General features: G+C 48.9%; 1 protein-coding gene across 12 annotated transcripts in view; it reads left to right on the forward strand.

The window, feature by feature from the left end:
* shot (dystonin-like protein short stop) overlaps positions 1–21,908 on the forward strand; it is a 318,414-nt gene that overhangs the window by 241,921 nt on the left and 54,585 nt on the right. For all 12 annotated transcript variants that reach the window (XR_012822837.1, XM_075669861.1, XM_075669859.1 and 9 more), the window contains 10 exons: positions 154–313; positions 1,811–1,961; positions 2,466–2,851; positions 3,252–3,365; positions 3,429–3,542; positions 5,575–5,787; positions 8,455–8,616; positions 10,545–10,847; positions 13,699–14,220; positions 14,529–14,840. Coding sequence is in view for 11 of the 12 variants with exons in the window: in XM_075669861.1 (XP_075525976.1) it covers positions 154–313; positions 1,811–1,961; positions 2,466–2,851; positions 3,252–3,365; positions 3,429–3,542; positions 5,575–5,787; positions 8,455–8,616; positions 10,545–10,847; positions 13,699–14,220; positions 14,529–14,840 (2,437 nt within the window). In the remaining variant the exon portion in view is untranslated. The remainder of the gene's footprint in view (positions 1–153; positions 314–1,810; positions 1,962–2,465; positions 2,852–3,251; positions 3,366–3,428; positions 3,543–5,574; positions 5,788–8,454; positions 8,617–10,544; positions 10,848–13,698; positions 14,221–14,528; positions 14,841–21,908) is intronic.

Genomic DNA, 21,908 nt, shown 5'->3' on the forward strand with positions numbered 1-21,908 from the left:
GTTGTAGGCGAGCCAAGCAGGTATTGAACGGATGCTGGCTGCACGATTTTAAAAGCTCACCCAATTTCTGGTTCTTTGAAGTTGCTTCCATTATTATAGCTCTGCATTACAGCTTTTGTAATATAGCTATATTGCGTTTTCTTTTTCTCACAGGCATACACGACTGCAACGGGCATTCGAGAACTGCAAAAAGTTCAACGCTGCCTTCAACAAGTTCGGACCCTGGCTGCAGTCAGCTGAAGGCCGCTTGTCTACTCTGACTCTGGCCAACTACCAGCGTGCTGAGGTGGAGAGGCAGGCCAAGGAACTGCAGGTAAGAACAGTGTCACGAGCTTCACTGTGTGCTTGGAACAGTGTGCTCGGGGGTGATGCGCTGCTGCAAGAACTGAAATGCTATTTTATGTCTGGCTTTTTTATTTTTGTCTAATTCTTCTTTAGGGTGAAGAGTCACAGGTAAGCACGACTGATGGGCTTGGCTGCATGCTGACACGTCGTGTGTTGCCATACAAGGAATTAGTCCTTGTATTTTTAATGTGAGAGCGTTAAGGGCCCAGTGTTGCAAAAAATTTGATGTCAGCCTCGGATTTCGCTTGGCGAAAAATCATTCTGAACCACAACCACGCAGGCCCTCCATATGGCACAGAGGTGTTACTGAAATAATTGAATTCCTCATAGTAAAATACATCCAAAAAATTGAGAAGTATGACCTAAACACAAGCTACAGACATGATAGCGCCGGAGTTTAACTTGAATATACCAGAAGAGATCATTCTGTTACGCGAAAACTCAAACACAAACTCCTTTTCCGAGCAGCTCAGCCCGCTCGGTTTCTTGCAACAATACCATCGTGCTCGACTCCGCACATCCACAAGAAAGCTGCGGTTTCCGGGAAGCGTGACAGGCAGTCACACTTCCTTGAAATCTATCGTGTTCCACTCTTAATGGTGAAGCTTAAACGTCCTCCAAATTTTTTTCATATATTCCTTTACAGTTGAACATTTCTTTTTGGTAGGTTACTGTCGCTAGTTAGCCCTGTACAAAAAAAGCTGCCTCCATTCCACCTTATGAAAGTGGATGTACAGTGAAGATTTTGCCGACGTTGCACGCTACCACCACAAGCGACATACGTCACGCCTGCACGCACGTGTCCGGAAGTGCAGCATACATCCTCATTTCTGTAAGCCTTCTGCCTAGCGCAAGTGCGTTATTGAACTAATTGCATTTCTAAAAGTAAAATGCATCTAAAGATTTGTAAAATACGACTTATAACCTGCAGACATGATAGCATTGGATTGTGATTCGAATATTTGAGAAAACATAATGCTGTTACGCAGAAACTCAAACACAAAGCCTTTCAGCTGCCATTTGTTCTTGTGTGAGCAAAACCCCACACGCGGACACGAAAAATCTCGACCAACTAGAGGCTAACAGCTTCGCTGTTAAGAGTCCTCCAAATAACTCTTCAGAGCATCGCAGCACATGAAGATATATGCAGCTGCAGTCACATGAAGTCAAGGAAAGTGAGGGGGATATTAACTGCGGTTTTAATCGGAACGTAAAAAATTTGTTTCAGTTAAAATCGTAGTTAATTTACCTATCCTTTTCTTGGTGTAATGTGATTGTGACTAACAAAAATCGAGTGCCTCAGTTCCTTTTCTTAATTCTCACTCATATATGCAGCCGAGCACTTTTATTATTCCGTTCTACCAGAATTCAAACATTTTGCTTTCAACTTGTTCAGCTTCCTGGGGGCGTGTGGGGACAAGGAAGAGCAGACGGTGTAATTTCTGTGAACTTTTGATTTTTCCAGACCTTCAAAAATGATTTGTCAAGGCACAGCCAGGAGTATGACAGTGTACGCAACCTGGGTGAAACATTCCTTGCGGGCTGCGACGTGGACAAGGACGGCGTCAAGAAGGACTTAGACACGCTCCGCACACGGTGGGAGAAACTGAATCATGGTGAGAACTCATCTCATAAGTCGAGGCACTTGCGAATTCTTTTCTCATTCCATTCTCTCTGTTGGAATGCCATCAGCATTTGTTCTGTTTGAAATCACTGACATGATTTCTGTGCTCAGTGTTGCACTTGGTCTGTACTTGAAGTCAGCATGCTCTCTGGGTAGTTTATGCATTTTAATGAGAAAAAATGAAATGCGTGTGATGCAGCAGTAGTGTCGTAGCCTAATGGCTGCTGGCCGAGTTGACTCCTGGTTCAAGTTTGATAATACCGCAAAATAGAACACGAACGTGTACTGGACAGGTGCCAAACAGAAGGGGAGGATTGGTGACTCTCCTTTCCTGCTTGTTCGTACTATATGCTGCACTATTTGCCAGTTGCATAGCATAGGCACTGGACAGGCGTCACTTTTTGGGTTCGGTCTGTGTGCGTCTTACACAAGACAGCATCAGTTCCTTCTGGGAAAGGAGTGCGATTTGTCTCTCTTGTCACTGCCACTGGCACAGGTGTGTCTGAGAGGAGCCGTCAGCTGGATGAGGTTTCAAGCAAGCTGTGCGAGTTCCAGGAGAAGGCTGGCGAATTGGGCCATGGCCTGCAGCGACTTGAGGACAAGCTTGCGTCCCACGACGCTCTGGGTGAGGCAGCACGCAACCCTCGCCTTCTTGACCGGCTGCAGGGCATGGCGCGCGAGACCGACGAGATGCGCCGTGGCCTCGACCGACTGCGTGCATTCACCGACTCTTGGCTGACCTCGGCTTCACCAGAGTGCGACACCTCACACGTGCGTGGCCAGCTCGATGCTCTGGTACGTCGCCATCAGCAGCTGGCACATGACCTGCAGGACCGCTGTGGACAGCTCGAAGCAGCAGGAACGGTGGTGGCCCAGTATCACGTGAGTGCATGGCATACATTCTATCTTCATGAAAAATAGAGGCACTGCCTGTACTTCTGCCTTGTTGTTGTCTGAAAGTTGAGTGTAAGGATAAGTTGGTTGCCGTGTGTGTCGTCTCTGTCCATCCGTGCCTTCTTTTTTTTGTGCCTTGAGCTTGTAATCATGTTGTGCTAACTAGGTTGAATCTGAAACCTGAGTAGAACTTAAGCCGGTTTTAGAGAATTTATGCTTAGATTAATCTTTACAGTAAGAAAAAGGTGTTGTTTCTGGCTAACCAAGAGCATCTTTGACCCGTGTAAATAGTGCCATTTGCAGTGTTGCAGAGGCCAAGCATTGCATACAGTCTGTCACACTTTGCTCATGGTGCATTATGTTTTCCCTTCTGGGCCTGGCACTATAGGCAAATGTAAAGACAGCCCAGCAAGACTTGAGTAACCTGGAAGAAGAGTTGGAAAGCATGGGCCCCATTGGGCGGGACATCAAGACAGTACGAAGCCAGATTGATCAAGTGAAGGTGAGCTAGTTGGCATGGCCCCCCTTGTGACTGCAGTTGCTGACAGGGCTTGCATCTTTCTAGAGCTTCCAAGGGCGCCTCTCATCTGCTGCCCACGAGGTTGACAGGGCGGAGCAGGAGTGCCAGGAGCTGATTTCTCAGGGATACACTCAGGACGCCAAGGGTGCCCGTGCTCAGGTGAGAGGACGATGCCTCTGGTCACAGTAGAAACCCTGCGACATTCTTTTTGTGGGGCTACATGATTGGGACATGATGACCAGAATATGTAGTACACAAACGGGGTGTTAGAATCGCAAGGTTGTGACTCAGCACTTATGATCAATAGAACAGGCAATAAAGAAACATAGTTAGCGCAGCAGGATAGCGTTGCCAAGAGGCATCACTTCTTATATTTAGGTAGGGGTTTAGGACATGCTTTTTGTTTGTGCATATACAACTATAAGCTGAGGCAAAGCGAAAAAGGGCACGCAGGATGACATACGGGAGGAAAACACAGAGCTTCCGCTGTCATCCTGCATGCTCTTTTGCGCTTCACCTCATGTTATGCAGTACCATCTAGCTCAGCAGTCTGTTCTATTGAACTTCAATTATAGCTGTCAATTTGTACAGATATTGTTTATTTAATTAATTTTTCGATGTGCAGTAGGTGCCCAACCAATAATTCAAACTGGGCGAAGACCATCTAGAAATCCAAATTATGAGGAGTTGAAGAAAGAAAACAAATTCAAAAGAAGCGTTTTCTACAAGTGGCCAGGAAAGCATGTCAACGATTCTGCATGCACATTCGGTATAGTGTGACCTGGTCAATCTGTAGCTCAACCATTATATTGCTGTTGTTACAAATAGATGAAAAATACTGTCGATGCTTAGTTCCCTGGCATCCTGCCATGATTGCTTAGTGGCTTTGGCGTCATACTGCTAAACATGAGGTCGCAGGATCAAATTCCGGCCATGATGGCCACATTTTGATGGGGCCAAAATGCAAAAATGCACATGTACTGTGCATTAGGTGTACATTAAAGAACCTGAAGTAGTCAAAATTAACCCGGAGTCTCCCACTACAGCGTGCCTCATAATGAGATCTTAGTGCTGGCATGGAAAAAAAAAAAGCTGACCATTTGAAAAGAGGTTGACTTCTTTCCACTAGGCAAATGATTGTAGGGGGGGGGGGGGGGGATTTATTCTGTAAGAGTCCACTTAGTGGACTGTCCATTTTAGCCGCTGCTGATTGGTCAGCTGTACGAGAGAGGAGGAGATGAGCAGCCCTAGCCAATAAGCAGCAGCTGAAATGGGACAGTCCACTAGGCGGACTCTTACAGGATACGCCCGCATGTTTCTTTACAACTGTCATTGACCAGCACTTCCCTCACTCTATCATTGCCTTTGTCAGCGCATTTATTGAGGGTGGAGTTGGCGTCATTTGAAGCTGCTCATTAATTCTGACCAGCAAAATGTTGTAAACAGCAGACTGTGCACTTGCCCAACACCATATGCAGTAGAATATCATTGATAAGTTCCTGTTTTCCCTGCGCCAGCATTCGCAATCGAGAACATAAAAATGACCCAGTAGAGTTACGTTCATTTTTTACCTGTTCATACTTCCCTGAAAAACATTTTTTAGCACCAATGTTCTCTACGCTGCTAAACACTGCGATCGTATGATGCGTTTTCCGGCCGCTAGATCCCATGCAAGCAAGAAAATGTGCAAGGTGCGCACAATTGACAACAGTATATAGCTGCCCACTACAGCAGCTTCACTGCAATATATGCCTGCCGGTCTCGTGTGAAAATGCCAGCGCGCACTCAGTTTCTCAGTCTGTCAAACTTTTTTAGTTACTTTGGTTTGTACATTTTCCAGGTTGGCATGTTCTTTATCGCACTTTTTTCCAGAACGTATGAACGAGGTTCTGCTGTAGCTATCAGTAAAGGAACAAATTCTCAGCATATGGGACGCACACAACAAACATGCAAATGCAGCCTTCACAACATAGTTGCTTTGCTTGACATGGCTTGTCCCATTGTTTTCGTGCTGTTGGTGACTACTGGATCAACTGGGCTATAGCAGTAATGTCCTACAAATGCTATTGCCTTTGCTGGTCAAAATTGTCATATCTGTAAACGTTGTAGAGAAGGCGAGTCTGGCGTTATGTGCTGCTAGCCTGCCAGCTGGTTGGAGAACAGCCTGATGACCAAGGTGTTATCTTTTCAGGTGGAGGCATTGCGCAGGCAGCTCAATAGGCTGGAAGAGCGGGCACGTGGCCGTCACAGCTCACTGGAGGCCATGTTGGCCAAACTGGAGAAGTTCTATGAGGACCTGCACATGACCCAGAGGCGTGTTGGGGGTGCTTTGGGTGAGGAGCACACGTTCCGGCCTGTGGCAGCTGATGTAGAGAGCTTGCGCAGTCAGCAGGAGCAGTTCAAGGTGAGCTGATGGTAATGTTTTTTTTTTTTTTTTAAGCATCGCAGTTTTACTTGACAGGCAAAGCATCAATTGCAATAGCAAATTATTAGACAGCTACATGAAGTAAGGTTGGTCATTTTACCAGCTGCATACATTTCTGTAAAGATTCGCTTGCTAAATAAACTAACAATCAGGTTGTCATATGCCCGCAGGCAAACACAAACACATCACACTCGATGTCTGTGGATACTCGCTGTCAGAAAGATGACGTGGTGAAGAGCGGCAGCCACTGCGAGCAAATTTCCCTTTGTGCCTCCTCTCGCTTCAGCACCAACAAGGCACGTGAGAACATAGCGCACATGGACATCTCAGGTCTGCTAGCCTTCGAACCCAGTATAGATTGCCTCCAAGATGGGAGGTGCACGACTGCGCTCCGGCGCCGCGGCAGGAGTGGAGATGTGCGCTAGCTTGACCACCCCCTGTTCCCCTCCTTGTGCGTGTGAGAAGACGTTGTGCACCTGTCCCACCTTCCTTCCTTGCGAATGTGAGAAGGTACCACCACACCAAGCCACCATCCTTCTCGGCTCACCCTTGCAAGCTTTCCCTCACACCTACAGCATACTCTGCATGACCGAGATCTTATCACACTTGGACTTTATACTTAACATCACAGCGACGGCGGAAATTAACTTGGAGTGTCCATATGATTGCTATTGCAGTAAAATTAAATTCTGCGTTTTATGTGCTAAAACCATGAAACAGTAATGAGGCATGCTGTAGTGGGGAACTCGGGATTAATTTTGATCACTGGGTAGACCTTCGTTTTTATCCTAGCAATACTGAAAGAAGGTTTAGTACTGACTTCTGATTGGTATTCACGTCAGTTATTTCGAAGCAGGTTGAATTTTCTCGTGTTTCATCATTCAGTAAGGCACTTTGTCATTCCCCTGGTTTGCGTGAACATTTTATTGGTGACAAATACAGGATCAGGAACTACCCCACATCTCTGCACTGTGGTATTAAAGACAAGGGGAGAATATGCAGGGAAATAACTCCCATTCATTGAGGCCGTGAGATCTACAACAGATGTGCTACTACTGTCTTGTAATGTCGCATTGAGTATTCAGGAAACTAGTACTAGTACTAAAAGCTAAGAAATCAAAACATTATAGTGCATTGAGGCTTCATTTATACAGTTAAACATAGACATAACAAAGTAGGTAAAATCGGCAATTTGCAAAATTTCGTTGTATCTAATTTCGACCTTTTATGCAACTCAGTACAGTCGCCGATCGATTTTTCTTGCACGGAAAGAAACCGCAAAATTTTCTGAATTATCAGGCAATCTAAAAAAGCAAATTTGAATGAGAAAATAATTAATTTTGATGAATTTGGGAGTCTGCAACGAATGACACGGTTACATTCCACGTCGACGATATCTTCACATCGGCTGTACGAAATAAGTGAAGCCTTTCGTGTGCACTCCACCCCTGTAGTTGATAGCGTCGCCCGCATTTGGACGACGCTATCATGAAAATCTGCGGCAGCCGGAAGTGAATGTTTCGCTTTTCACTCTGAGTCAGCGAAACTTGAGATTACGCAACCTCCAATACTAAACACTCGGGAAGAATGCTTACATGATGCCACACTGTCTCAGCACGCTCGCTACTTCCACATGTAGCAGATTACCTCTAAACCTGGAGGAAGGAAAAATATAGGAGGGAGCATAATGTCACGCAACCAGCCTTGGCAAGTGAACACTCCGTGAAGCCACATTGGTGGCCCAACACATGACCTCTTGCATCGAGGTCACGGAGCAAGAATCGAGATTTGTGGAGATGTTTGGTTCCTAGTAGCTATGCCAGTAGTTTTTATCAGCCGCAAACCCAGCCGAACCTGCATGCCACTGATAGTATGGCCGCGTGGTGCGCGTTTGTTCGGCTGCCCTGCTGTGTGTCTCCCTGCAGATTGGGAACACTGAAACCAACCACACGCTTTGACGTGTGATCATGTGTTGGGTCAACAGGTTTGGTCTCAATCGCGTTATGGTTTACTCCCTCCTATCTCTTTCCTCCTTCCATGCAGCAGCTTGCGTGGACGCATATGGGCTCAGCCTTGCTGACAGCCATGCGCAGCCATGGAAGAGACGCACGCCAGAAATTGTGATCGGTGCCAACTTATGCCCCCCCCTCCCCCCACCCTTCGTGCGCGTTTAATCCTTTACCGCGAGCTCACTCCCCTCCCCTCTTTCCCTCTGCTCGTGTGGGAAAACGGCACTCATGAAGCCACCATCTATCTTGTCTCACCCTCACACACTTTCACTTGCACCTAAAGCACGAAGTGCGTGGGGTGCGATAGGATCATATTGCATTTGGACTTTATATGGAACATGATGCGACTCCACTTCGGTGTGTTTGCAAGCAGCCACTTTTGATTCAATCATTTGACCATCTGTTTCCGTGGAAGCTTCTGCTTGTCTTGGCAATTCTTTTTGGGGGAAGCGGAATTTAATTATTTTGAAATTGCATACGAACACACTTCATTATACTAAGGTTCTAAATACATAGTGTTCTATGGACAAGAGGCTATGAAAAGTTAAATGCTTTGTTATATCAAGAATTTCATTATATTGAGGATTAACTATATCTTGCTTAAGCTGCTATGTCTTCTCGTTTCTTGCCATTGCAGCAATTCCGCAAATCTCATGTGGAGCCACTGGGTCGTGAAGTTGACACTGTGAATCGGGCTGGCAACGCGCTGATCCAGTCTGCATCACCAGGTGTTAACACAACTCTTCTGGAACGAGACATTGACAAACTCAATGACGAATGGAACCAGTTGAAGGAGAAGGTAGGCTTATGTAAACATTAGGCAAAGTACATTTTCTAACGTGCTTGCTGCTGATTGACATCTTGTTTTCTCCTTTTTATCTTGTGAAGAGAAAAGTATCTCAAGTGGTTCTGCAAAGTACTTGGTACTTTTATACTCTTACTTATCTTGGCACTTTTTTTTTTCTGAAGGATGAGGAATACATGGTCTGTGAACATGGGACTTTTTGTTGAGAACCATCATGCCAACACATCGGGGGATAGGTGTATAGGCAAAGCGTTGTCACAATTCTTTATGAAAGATTGAGTCTATTTCATCTTTCTCTGATTTTAGAAGGTAATGTTGTTTGCTTCTAATACAGCTGTTTTTATGTTGCTAGGTGATGTTGGCTTTTGAAGCTACCTTTCACCTGGCACTGGTAATAGTTAATTTAGGGGCTTTCTGTTTGTTTTTTACCTTGCATTTGAAGCATCACAGCCTATGGTGCTAATGTGCCACGAAACCCCACAATTCCCTTTCCAAAGGGGTTAGGGTGGTGATTGACTATTAATCGAACGAAGGCATAAGTGAAATAGTGTAAAATGCCACAGTATACATAATATGAACCAGGATGAATTGTGAAGGGCAATTATTGAGCTGTGAATTATGAAAAGAGTTGTGCGTAAATTAGGGTTATGCGAATATTAAATATCGCTGAATCAAATTGAATAGTGACCGTTCGAACAGTTCTATTTGCAAATTGACTAACTACTATTCCATTTTTCGAATATTCAATGTACTCGGTGTAATGATTCATGCAGTGCCACATGTCGCATGCGCCGCAGAGCCATTCGTGCTCGATGCCACCCAAGCGAGCGTTTCATTGCGTTATTGACACAAAATGACCGCCGAGTGCGCCATGGATGGGACGTCCTGGCCGACGCAGTAGTGGACTTTGTCACTGTGAGCCCTCTCTGACGTCAGCCCAAACGCACAGTGCCTAAACAGCGCAATTCGCAGAATAGCACTGCTTTGGCCCGGGCCGCCTCTGTCAGTATAAGGTGCATTCAGGTCGACAGGACCAATCAAAATAATCACTACACTATACACATGCTGTTAGTTCCGAAAGTGCTATTCAGCTTTTCAAAACATTCAAGGCCATTCCCAATGACATGTAACTGTGCATGTACGAATGAAACGCATTCACTGTGGACCTGCACGAATCACACAGCAACGAGTCTTGCACGCTGCGGCTGCAGTGGGCCTTTCTGCAAAGTCCGGTAGTTAAATTCAAACTGATGTAAAGATCCATCCAAGTGGATGTTGGGGTCTAATTCATTTTGGCTGCTCGTGGAATCCTATAATGTCATTTGCGGAAAGCCTTTGCCAGAAGAAGACAAGCCATACGGCACAGCATCTCCAGTTTGGCATCCCATGCGTAGCGCCACGCAGTGAAAAGATTGAGTGTCATCCATGCTTTCTTCTGGAACACTATCAGACCTTTCGCATTCTTGAAACAGAGTGACGCTCTACTCTTGCTAATAACAAATGGCCACAGTTTGCACAAGCCATCCACATGTGCAGTGAGCTAAATTGGAACACGCAGCTCATTTTGCCTTCGTTGCATGTACTGCCTTTCAGATGATTCAGTATCTTCTTTGACAGCATCTGCGAAAACAGTGGCATTTCAAATTTGGTGGTATTAAATATAACGCAGCCACGAGAAGTGATCTTGTAGGGGCATTGCACGGTGTAGTGTTCGATGTATCAAATGTGTCAGTGAATGGGAGTTCTGTGTATGCGTACTACACCGGTATACTTTTGCAGGGGATTTTACAACTGTTCAATATAGACAATAATTTCATATATCAGAGGTTGATACCTCCGGGATCAACTGTATATGCAGAACTGTATATGCAGAAATACATGTTTCTAGAGCTTTCTGACAAGTGTTCGCAATGTTGCAACAGGTTGGAGAGCGTGAGCGTCTGCTTGAGGCGGCGTTGCTGCAGTCAGGCAAGTTCCAAGAGGCCCTGGCCGGCGTGGCACGTTGGCTGGAAGACACGGAGGAGCTGGTGGCCAATCAGCGGGCTCCATCAGCTGACTACAAGGTGCTCAAGGCGCAGCTGCAGGAGCAGAAGTTCCTCAACAAGCTACTGCTCGACCGGCAGGGCAGCATGAACTCGCTGCAGGCCATGGGCACTGAGGTCATGCGGCATCTGTCATCAGCCGACAAGGCCCATGTTCAGGCACAGTTGCATGATCTGAGCCAGGTGAGAATACACATTGGGGCTTTGTTCGCTTACCTCCGTTGTGCACAGATGTTGGCTTCTGCTAGAAAGCTGGCTGTGATTGGATATAGGATGGTAAATGAGACCTGTTGAATGAAAAGACGGATAATACTACTACTGTTTGATAGCAATAAGGAGATTTAAGGTAACACATGTAACCTCCAATGCCGGAATGGCTCCATAGATGCTTTTCTCACCTCTGCAAAACATTTTTTTTTTTGTTTTCTTGAACAAAGGGCGACACTAACTTCTGCGCACTCATGTAATGCTCTCGGTTATCTTCACCCCTTCCCTTCCTTTCCCTTTGCTGCATTTTTCATGCCACCTTGACATTCAGGTGCAAAAGAAGCTCAGTTGCTTTTGTGGAGCTAGCAGAAAGTGTTCTTACTTAACGCAACAGGGCAGATCTACAGAGCTATCCTGTAGGCGCATTGAGACTGATGTAATGTGCAGATTGATGGAAAGGAATGAAAACTGCCTTCAAGTAACCATTGGGCCTCAAAGAGATGAGCACCCCTTCTTTTGAGTCATGCTGGCAGGTTTGATTTGGATCTTGCACCCATGCAGTGGCATGCGTGTCATGCCAGCTGTGTCCTGCCTGCAAGGATTGCATTTTGTCTTCATTAACGCGATAGCATTAAGGGCCCCATGTCGCAAAAAATCTTATGTCAACATTGGACATCACTTGGCAAAAAATCATTCCGAACTACAACCACGCAGGCCATTTGAGTGGCGCAGAGGCATAACTGAACTAAGTGAATTCCTCAAAAAAGCATGCATCAGGAAAATCGTGAAGTACAATCTAAAAACATCATTCTGTTGTGCGGAAACTTAAACACAAACCCCTTTTGCAGCATTTCTACTACTCATAGGGCTGCCATGGCCTCCAAGGTTTTTGCACGTCAATTTTGGAGGCCATAAAGCAGCGTGCCCGTTTCCTTGCAACACCTCCAGATAACGCTTGCCTCCATCGCATCTCATGCCATTTCTACGAGAAAGCCCGCCTTCGTGCATACATTAGTAAACAGTAAACATTACGGTTACGTAAGCTGCAGTTGCCGGGAAACGTGAGCACCAATCGGGGATCTTTTACTATCACGTTCCACTCTTAGGGCCCCTCACCAGGCCCCATAGCAAATTTTGGTTATAAGCTGGAAGTTGTTACGTGTCCTCTAGGGAGCGTTCTGCTGCAAACATTTTTCAATTCGGCTAATTAATAGCCGAGATAGAAATATTTCAGTGCCACGAACCCATGGTTTCAGCAGGCGAGCTCCACTGCATAACGAGACTCTCTCTCCACTCACCCCGTCTAAGCGAAAGTCCTTCCCTGCGTTCTCCTATGCCGGACCTCGAGGATCACGCGACACATACGTCTTGTGCCCTGCCTTCACTTTTTTTTTTCTCCTATCCTTTTTTTTTTTTCCCCTGGCGATGCGCACTTCCGCTGGTGGCGTAGCGCGCGATCTGTGATCATTTCGCGCAGCGCACGATTTTGCACGCTGTCCACAAGGACACACGACTAACGGTATAATTCAGTGCTACACGAATACTGAGGCAGAACAAGTGGATCATAGAGCATGCTCACATGCTGAAACACAGTAGAAAATGGCACAGTTTCTGTACGTGCGCAAATGACTGCACAACCTTGGGAACAAGCAGACGAAGCGGAAGTACATCTCTCTTGCTTCAGTGCGAACTTAAACAAAATACATGCAGACATTCCATTTGTATGTTTTATTATTTCTCTAAACTTCAATTTGTCAATTCAAGCAACAGTTCACACAGATAACAGATGTCTCACCATGAGCGACATCACACTGTGGACACCAGTATATAGGCGCAGGTGCACGAGTACAGTCATCCTCCGGCGTGGTGTGCGGTGGCCGCGAGGAGAAGGAAAAATGGCATATGGTTTGAAATTTCATGTGTTTCCACGGCGCGTAGCGATGTAATACTTTGCAGTCACGATCGTTATTGCGCAATGTATGCTCTGTGCTTTTCAGCTCAAAATGGCCAGACCTGGTGAGGGGACCTTTAAAGGCAAAGCTTTAAGCGTCCTCCCAATTTTTCATCAGGCCTTAAGCCTGTTCAAAGTGCATCTTAGGTGCAACCACAGTGTAAGATACATACTCTTTAGATAAGGACACTGGCGCGACATGATCGACCAGATAAAGTAGAAATGGCACACATCGATCAGCCGTCACTGCAGTGGATACCTATTGGTGGGGCGACGCAACTTTAAGGCAGAAAAGGTTTTATTGGTTTTAGTTCCCGTTGGTATAGCAACCAGTGCTTCACAGGAATTATGAAATGATTGAGTGACACGCGAAAGTAGGTCATTGTGGTGAAGGAAGAGCATGGGGGAGAGGGCGGCGCTGTTCTCTGGTTGCTTGTGCTATGGACGCGTTCCTTGTCTACACGTTCCTTGTCTGCGCAAGCCCTCGCCGGTGTTCTAACTGAAGTTGCATCGTCACGCCGATAGGTATCCTCTGCCATCGCCAGGCCAATGGATGCGTGCCGTTGCTAGTTTATTTCGTCGATCGCGTCTCGCAAGCAAGCCGAGAAGTTTCCCCGCCCAGAGAGTGTGTATATCTTACACCGTGGGCGCCACTGAGCAGTTCATACATTTTGTTCACTCTTGGTCAGTGTAGTAAAGTCATCCAATTGCTGTTGTGCAGCATAACCATCAAATTCTGCATTAGTGCTTATGTCAAGCTAGAAAAGAAGTTTTTGCAGTCTTCACTATACAGTATGCTGTAATAAACACCTAATTAAATTAACACTGCTGTGTCGCCTCATTCCAGTTCACTTCCTTGGTCATTTCTTTGCGCAGCGATTTGACCAGCTCATGCGAGGTGCACAGGAACGCACAGCAGCCCTGGAGAGGACACTGCCCGTGGCTCGATCGTTCCAGGAGCAGCTGTCACCGCTTGTTGAGTGGCTGGAGCAAACAGAGCGACGGCTCACGGCGATGTCCACCTTGCCAACGGATGCCGACCGTCTTACACAGCGGGCGCAAGAACACCGCGAACTTCATCGGGACGTGTTGGGGCACAAGCGAGCGTTTGAGGCACTCACTGAGACAGCTCAGCAGCTTATGTCTCTGGTGGGTGACGACGAGGCTCAGGCTGTGGTTGACTCACTCCAAGAACTGACGGATCGTTATGCTCGCCTCGTTGGAGACAGCGAGCGTCTGGAGCAGCTTTTGACGGAGGCACGTGCGGGCGCTGGCGCCTTTGCACTCGCCTTCGAGGACCTGCTTGTCTGGATAGGAGAGATGGAGTCGCGCCTTGCACGCTACCAAGTGCTCAGCGTCTACGTTGAGAAATTGCAGGAGCAGTTTGACGAGCTCAATGTGAGTGTGCTTTCCCATGGCTGCCCCAACCGTTTGTACGTTCGACTCCCACTCGCAGTCCTTACTGTCCCAACCGCATCTTGCCATCTCTCAACACCATGAATTCAGTAATCTAGGTACCGTCTGATGTTATACGTTTGAGTTAGGGCAGAATAGTGGCATTTAGTAGATACAAGATTATGAGGCTCCTTTGGCACAAATGCTGAGAGAGTTGACACCTTTGTATCCAATAACCATATGTGTATGACAACAAGCCATATTTGTTGCAGTGCTGTGTTTGAACACTGCTTATGGGCACTTTTTTACAGGAGCTGAGTGAAGAGGTGTCTGACCACCAGAAGCAAGTTGATGAGTTGAGTGGGTCCGGGCAGGAGCTGATGCGGCATGCATCGGGCAATGATGCCATCCAGCTCAAAGACCGGCTGGATTCTCTACAGCTTCGTTACACAGACCTGGCACAGCGTGCATCGGAGCGCCTGCGACAGGCCCGTGAGGCCCTGCCTGTAGCCCAAAGCTTCCACACTGCCCATGAACGTCTCACTCGATGGATGGATGAAGCTGAAGCACAGCTGCGGTCTCTGGAGGCCGCTGCCCTTACTGCCCAAGAGAGCACTATGCAGGTGCGTAGTTTTCTGCTTACTGAACTATTGGTGTCACCTTGTTGGATGACAGTAGCTGAGGTTGAAGTCTTAGTTTGACTTGTAGGGCCTTCTTCTTTGACAAACTGGATCCTACCAAAACTCTGTGCTGGTAAGATTATCATGAGCAGGTGCAACAACTGCTTGAGCGAGACGAAAATCGGGGACATGACTTGAACATCTCCACAGACCCTGTGATGTGGCATATCTTTGTGGTTTGCTAGGTTCCTACAGTATTTACTGCTACATTTACTACATTCATTATGATTGTGCTTAAGTTAAAATGCTAGAAGCATGACCTACCAATGGAAAAGTAACATATTGCAGAACATTCTTGTGATATGGTACTACAGTGCAGCAGTTCACTTGTAGCGATACCACCATATAATGATATATCGGTTATAACGATGAGTCGACTTAAGAGTGTCAGCATAAACATTAGGGCTATGAGAAAAAATAAACATACAGTCAACGACCGATTTTTCGGACCCTCTAGGGAACGTAAAAACGTCCGAAAATTCAAGCAGTCCGAAAAAATGAATGCATGCAAAAAAACACACTTTTTCCTTTTTTATCGGATCTTGAGGTAAAGGGCGAAGTACCAGGCTTCCGAAACCCTGCCAAAGCATCAGTGAAGTGGCTATAAAAAGAGGCGTTCAAAAACTCTGTATGCAGCTGACTGCCGGTTTATTATGTACATTGCATCGTCGGGCAGCCGGTGTTATTGCTGCAGTGGCTTAAAGAACTTGTTGATTGTTGTTTGGACTGCGTTCCGGTTGCATGCGATCATATTCGCCTCGATCTGAGCAAGGGTCATGTCAGCACTGTACACCGATGAAAGAGTCAACAGTGCACGCGTCAACTTGGCGCTTGTAGTCGGCGCATGCATTGGCTCCTCATTTTCAACATCGGAGTCTTCTGAATCCCTCAGAACCTGACAGACTATTTCCTTGTCAGTCAGTTTTGCGCAGAAGTCGAGCTCGTTGTCAGCGCCAACAAACTGTTCGAAAGTTATTTCCGTGGGTATGGAAACCCCAGCAGAGCGGAGGTCGTTGATCTTGTCGTCCATGGGCGCCGAACTCCTTGCTCACGCCAGCCTGGGATCGGCCGCTCACGACTTGCTTAATAATGGCAGCTTTCTTCACCATCGTTAACCGATGGTACTGCTTTCCACGCTTCGATGCCATCGGCGAGGATGACGAAAACGGAGTGGGGGCCATCGAAGGCAAGTGAAATCCTCAACTTGCGAACAGTGGAGCTCGCTGACGAGCGTCGAAGCACCTAGGCCTAGCGTCGCAGAGCACACTTCAACAGTACAACCACACGCCACGCTAGCCAAAACGTGGCCGGCATAAATAAACGAAATGGCGCCGCTCCGGAAACTCCGCCAGAAGCGGAAGTGCGGCGATGAACCTAGCCAACGTGGCCAGACCAAATCGGTGCGTGACAGCTAGATTCGGCTAGTTGTGGTTCAAAGCGGTGATGTGCTTCGGCTGCAAGTCGATTTCCTTCGCAAGGGCGCTGCGCGAGGAGCCAAAGGACCTTCCGTCGCGTGAAAAAGTCCGGAAAATTGGACGACGGGGGGTTCGAGCGTCCGAAACTTCAAATGTCCTTATACATTGATTCTATGGGGCTCATGGCGGTGCCGCGAAGACATCCGAAATATCAGGCATGTCTGAAAATTTGGGCGTCCGAAAATTCAGTCGTTGACTGTATATAATGATACGTTATTCACTGCATGTCGGATATAACAATAAAAATTTTGCCTTGTGGGTGGCGTTTTCCATGCAGAATAATCGGGAAATTTGCAATGCTAAGTTCCCCTTAAACGAAAGATGCGAAGATGGGTCGGTGGGTTTGCGTATGCAATTCTTCCTCCTTTAACCGTGTGACGCGCAAGACCCGCGGCAAGCCAGCCCAAGACCCATGATGAGGAGCCGCGGTTCTCGGAGGCCAGGCGCGGGATCGACGGTAGTTGACTGAGCGACGAACAGGTGGCGTGAGTGCGGGGAGGACAGCGGCGCGAGCGTGCGGGAGGAGAGTGGAAAAAAGGGAGAACTCGGAGTGTGGTTGTGTGGTGCGGAAGGTTGGCGTGCCGGGAAATAAAGCGGTAGTTCGGGACCACGTGTGGCGTGTCGTCGATCATGACAAGTGGGGGCCCGTCCGGGATCTACGTGAACATGGAGACAGTGGACGTTCCCGAACAATTGGTACAGCATCTGCTGGGGCAGACGAGCGGATCTACCATGGAACGCGAGCAAATCGCGGCAGCTGTCAGACAAAGACTGATGGCGGCCGAGGCAGTGCCTATGGGTTCTACGACAACGGCGGCGGCGGTTCAACCGGTGAGCGACTGCGCTCCGCGCTCCACAGGAGGTCAGCCAGGTCAGCCTCCAAGGTTTAAGGGGTTCAACGACCATCAGTCCCCCGAGGAATTTTTGGACCGGCTTGAAACGTTTTGTTTGGTCAGCGGTGTCGCAGCTGACAAGAGGCTTACGCACATTGTGCCTGCTGCGCTGGAAGGTAGCGCGAAGTTGTGGTGGCGATTCGTGAACTCGTTTGCGTCGTGGGAGGAGTTCACTGCGGCGTTTATTGCGGAATTCTCCTCCATTGACGCGAAGCGCCGCTTGAAACAAGAGCTGGAGCACCGGACGCAACATCCCCAAGAAAATTTAAAGGAATTTATTTATACCATCGCGGCCTACTACGATCGGATTGGCGGCGAAGTGCCCGAGTCGGAAAAGGTTGACCGCGTGCTGCGGCAGATGCACCCGCAACTCCAGGATCTGGTGGAGGGAAGACAGTTCAGCAGTCTCGCGGAGTTGGCGAAGGCCGCTGACGGTCTCATGGAGCGTTTCTGGAGGCGCATGCAGTACAAGCCACCACCACCCCCGACTGACCAAGTCGCGAGAGACTTGGCCTTCCAATCGACTATAAACGTGGCCGGCGTGCCGGGAACACAACCCGGAGGGTTGATCACAGCGGCTGCCGCGCCGTTCCAGTATCCGCCGGCGGCATCCCCCTGGCCGTTGCACCCCGCGGCGATACAGCCCTCCTACCACCGAGACCAATTGCACGGATTGGCCGCATTCGCCACAAGGACGCCACATCTCTCAACGCCGTCACAGCACCAAAGGTACCAGCCGCGTGACCAAAGAGAATTCAACTGCCATCGCTGCGGAGGCGTCGGTCACATGGCCCGCGAGTGCCCTACAGGTCGGCGTGGCGGCCCACCCCGCTGCTACCAATGCAACGGGATCGGACATATCCGCTCTCAGTGTACGGGAAACGGGGGACGGTAGGTGCTGCACCGGCAAGCACCTACGAGACTGCGCTGCAAGTAGCGGCCTTGGCCGGCAACAAGGAGCCTCTCCTGGAAGTGCAGATCGGGAGGACGACGTTCCAGGCCCTACTGGACACAGGCTCGAGTGTGAGCTTGCTTGGATTGCCGGCGGCAAGGGTAGCGGTCGAGGCGGGCGCCAAACCCAAGACACAGGAACAAGCACTCCGCCTGGCAACAGGTTGGTCTCAGTCGACGACTTCCCTCAAGTGCAAAATAAAGTGGGCCACAAGCAGCCGCAATCAACGCTTCCTGTGTGTGCCAGACTTGTGTCGGGACATTGTGCTGGGCAGAGATTTTTTAACAGCAACAGGCATCTCTTTACATGTATCGCTGGGTGGGTGGACGATTGGAACCGATCCACAGTGCATGGTGCCATTTGCTAAGCGTGAAAAGGACCCAGCGACAGCACTTGCAATAGAAGATGGAGAGTCGTACCACTTGCACAGCCTCTTTGAAGAAGTGCTTGTAGTTCCAGGCATAGAGAACATGCATCAGGCTGGCACCAGGGAACTACACCCAAGCATGAGTAAAGTTCTCGATGACTTTAGCCATCTGTTTACTACAGTTGCGGGATGTACCACCCTGGCTCAGCACCTCATTGACACGGGGGACAGTGCGCCCGTGAGATGCAAGCTACGTCCAGTGAATGCGAAGAAGCAGAAGATCATTGAGGGCTGTGTGGATGACCTCCTACAACAGGGCCTTATAAGACGAAGCACCAGCCCATGGACTAGCGCCCCAGTGCTCGTTGCAAAGAAGTCTGGAGGCTACCGGCTCGCTGTGGACTACCGTCCGTTAAATGCACGCACCCGAGTACCTGCCTACCCAATGCCTCGAACTGACTGGCTGCTAGCGCAGTTGGGCCGAGCAATGTGGTTTTCCAGCTTTGATCTCTCCCAAGGGTTTTTCCAAATTCCTGTTTGCAAGGCTGACATAGCTAAAACGGCCTTCATTTGCCATCAAGGTACATTTGAATTTACGAGGATGCCCTTCGGGGTGGCAGGTGGTCCAGCAACTTTTCAAACCCTAATGGACCGGGTGCTGCAGGGAATCAATCACCACTTTGCTATGGCATTTTTAGATGATGTCCTTGTATACTCAGAGACACTGGAGAAACATGTTGAACATGTAAGGGAAGTGCTACAACGCATTGAGGGTGCTGGCCTTACGATTAATCCAGATAAAGTACAGGTCTGCCGTCAGTCCCTCAAGTTTTTAGGTCACATCATCTCCCCTGGGCAGTGCAGACCAGATGAGGACAAGGTGCGTGCAGTGCTGGATTACCCTAGACCCAGTACAGTTAAGCAGCTGCAAGCCTTCCTGGGACTTGCCGGCTACTATAGAAGCTTCATCCCTCACTTTTCACTGACGGCACATTCACTGACCAACCTTTTGAAGAAGAACGAGCCATGGCAGTGGGAGGAGTGCCAAGAACAGGCTTTCACTGCACTCAAGCAGGCCTTAGCTCAGGATGCTGTTATAAGCCTCCCAGATCTAAATCGACCCTTTGTGGTGGAGACAGATGCAAGTGGCATTGGCATTGCAGCTGTGCTGCTGCAGGCTGGCCCTGATGGTCTGCAGCCTGTTTCCTTCATTAGCAGAGTCCTTACAGCAGCCGAGAGCCATTATACTGTCCAGGAGTGGGAATGCCTGGCAGTAGTCTGGGCAGTGGACAAGTTCAGGGCATATCTTGAATTTACGGAGTTTGAAATACACTGTGACCACTCCTCCCTGGCATGGATGTTTCATACCGACCAAGCTTCACCCAGGGTCAAGCGTTGGGTTCTTCGGCTGCAGGGCTTCAACTGCCGAATCAAGCACAGACGAGGGCTGGCAAACATACCCGCTGATGCCTTGAGTAGAGCCCCTCTCCAGTGTGAAGACAACCCAAGTGACAACCTACATGAGACGCTGTTCCCCATTGCTGCTCCAGAACCTGAAGGCAAAATTACATTTGATGAAGTAGCTGTGGCCTCGGAGGTTGACTCTTCGCTGCTGAGTGACACAACACAGCTGGTACAAGAACAGGCTCGTGATGACCGCCTCTTAAAGCTGAAGGCAGTGGTCCAAGGGACTCAGCTCCCAAGTTCGGACCCTGATCATCGCCTCTTTCGTGATCTGGCCGAAACAACGGAACTGCAGCCAAGCGGATTGCTGGTTCAGCAAAGAGGCAACCACAAGGTAGCGTGGTTACCTAGTCACTTGCGGCAGCTGGCACTGAAGGTGGCCCACGACCATCCCACTGCAGGCCATGCTGGATTTTTCAAAACTCTGAGGCGTGTGGCTGCACGATTCGTCTGGCTGGGCATGCGAGCAGATATATCAAAGTATGTGCAGTGCTGTACTGTCTGTCAGCGCACAAAAGCTCGGCGCAAGAAACCAGAGGGCCTCATGAGCAGTCAGTGGGCAACATCACCCATGGAAGAGCTCAGTGTTGACATTATCGGGCCCTTGCCATCTACACCCCGGGGCCACAAATACTTGCTGGTAGTTATTGACAAATTTACGAAGTTCCCAGAGCTTTTCCCTCTACGAGCAGCAACAAGTGCGAAAATACTGGAGTGCATGGTGCAAGTCTTCTGCCGCCATGGCACACCTGTGGCCATCACCAGTGACAATGGCAAGCCCTTTGTTAGCACACTATGGCGCAACCTCTTGAAACACTGGGGCATCAAAGATCGCCACACAGTGCCTTACCGGCCGGCTGGCCAAATGGTGGAGCGTCACAATGGCACAATTAAGCAGTGTCTACGGGCATACTGCTCCAACCACAAAGACTGGGACCGGCACATACCTGAGATCGCCCTTGCCATGCGTACTGCCGAGAGTGTTGTCACCGGATATACTCCAGCATTGTTGTGTTACGGCCGCGAGTTGCGCACCCCATGGGAACCTACAAGCGACAAGGAAGACACAGAGCCTCCAAAAGCAGCACACCATGCACTTGCTGCGGAACTCCAGCGGTGCCTTGGAGAGGCCCTCCAGTATGCTCGGTCACATCAGGCAGCTGCTTGGAAGGTGCAGAAATCCTGTTACGACCGTCATCGTCAGGCAACAACCATCAAAGAGGGTGACCTTGTGCTCCTGGATTCCCATACCTTGAGTGATGCGGCCAAGGGCGTTTCGGCGAAATTGGCACCGCGGCGAAGTGGACCTTATTGTGTAATCAAACGATTAGGTGACAATAACTTTGTTTTGAGCGATCCTGCTACAGGACGTCATCGAACTACTGCCCATGCTGATCAGTTGATGCTCTACCATGAGCCATGGCCCCTCCCTACCAGCACAGCTTCACGATTCGAGGGGGGGGAGAGTTGTGACGCGCAAGACCCGCGGCAAGCCAGCCCAAGACCCATGATGAGGAGCCGCGGTTCTCGGAGGCCAGGCGCGGGATCGACGGTAGTTGACTGAGCGACGAACAGGTGGCGTGAGTGCGGGGAGGACAGCGGCGCGAGCGTGCGGGAGGAGAGTGGAAAAAAGGGAGAACTCGGAGTGTGGTTGTGTGGTGCGGAAGGTTGGCGTGCCGGGAAATAAAGCGGTAGTTCGGGACCACGTGTGGCGTGTCGTCGATCGTGACAACCGCACGCCTTGTCCCACCTACATGCTGACTTCGAAAGCCATGGAGAACATCGCTAGTTGGCACAGCGCGCCACAAGATGGCGCCCTGTCACCTCGCATTCGTGTCGCCTACGGTCGTGCTACGCATG

Source organism: Dermacentor variabilis, chromosome 9 (assembly GCF_050947875.1).
Source record: "Dermacentor variabilis isolate Ectoservices chromosome 9, ASM5094787v1, whole genome shotgun sequence".
Classification (NCBI taxonomy): domain Eukaryota; kingdom Metazoa; phylum Arthropoda; class Arachnida; order Ixodida; family Ixodidae; genus Dermacentor; species Dermacentor variabilis.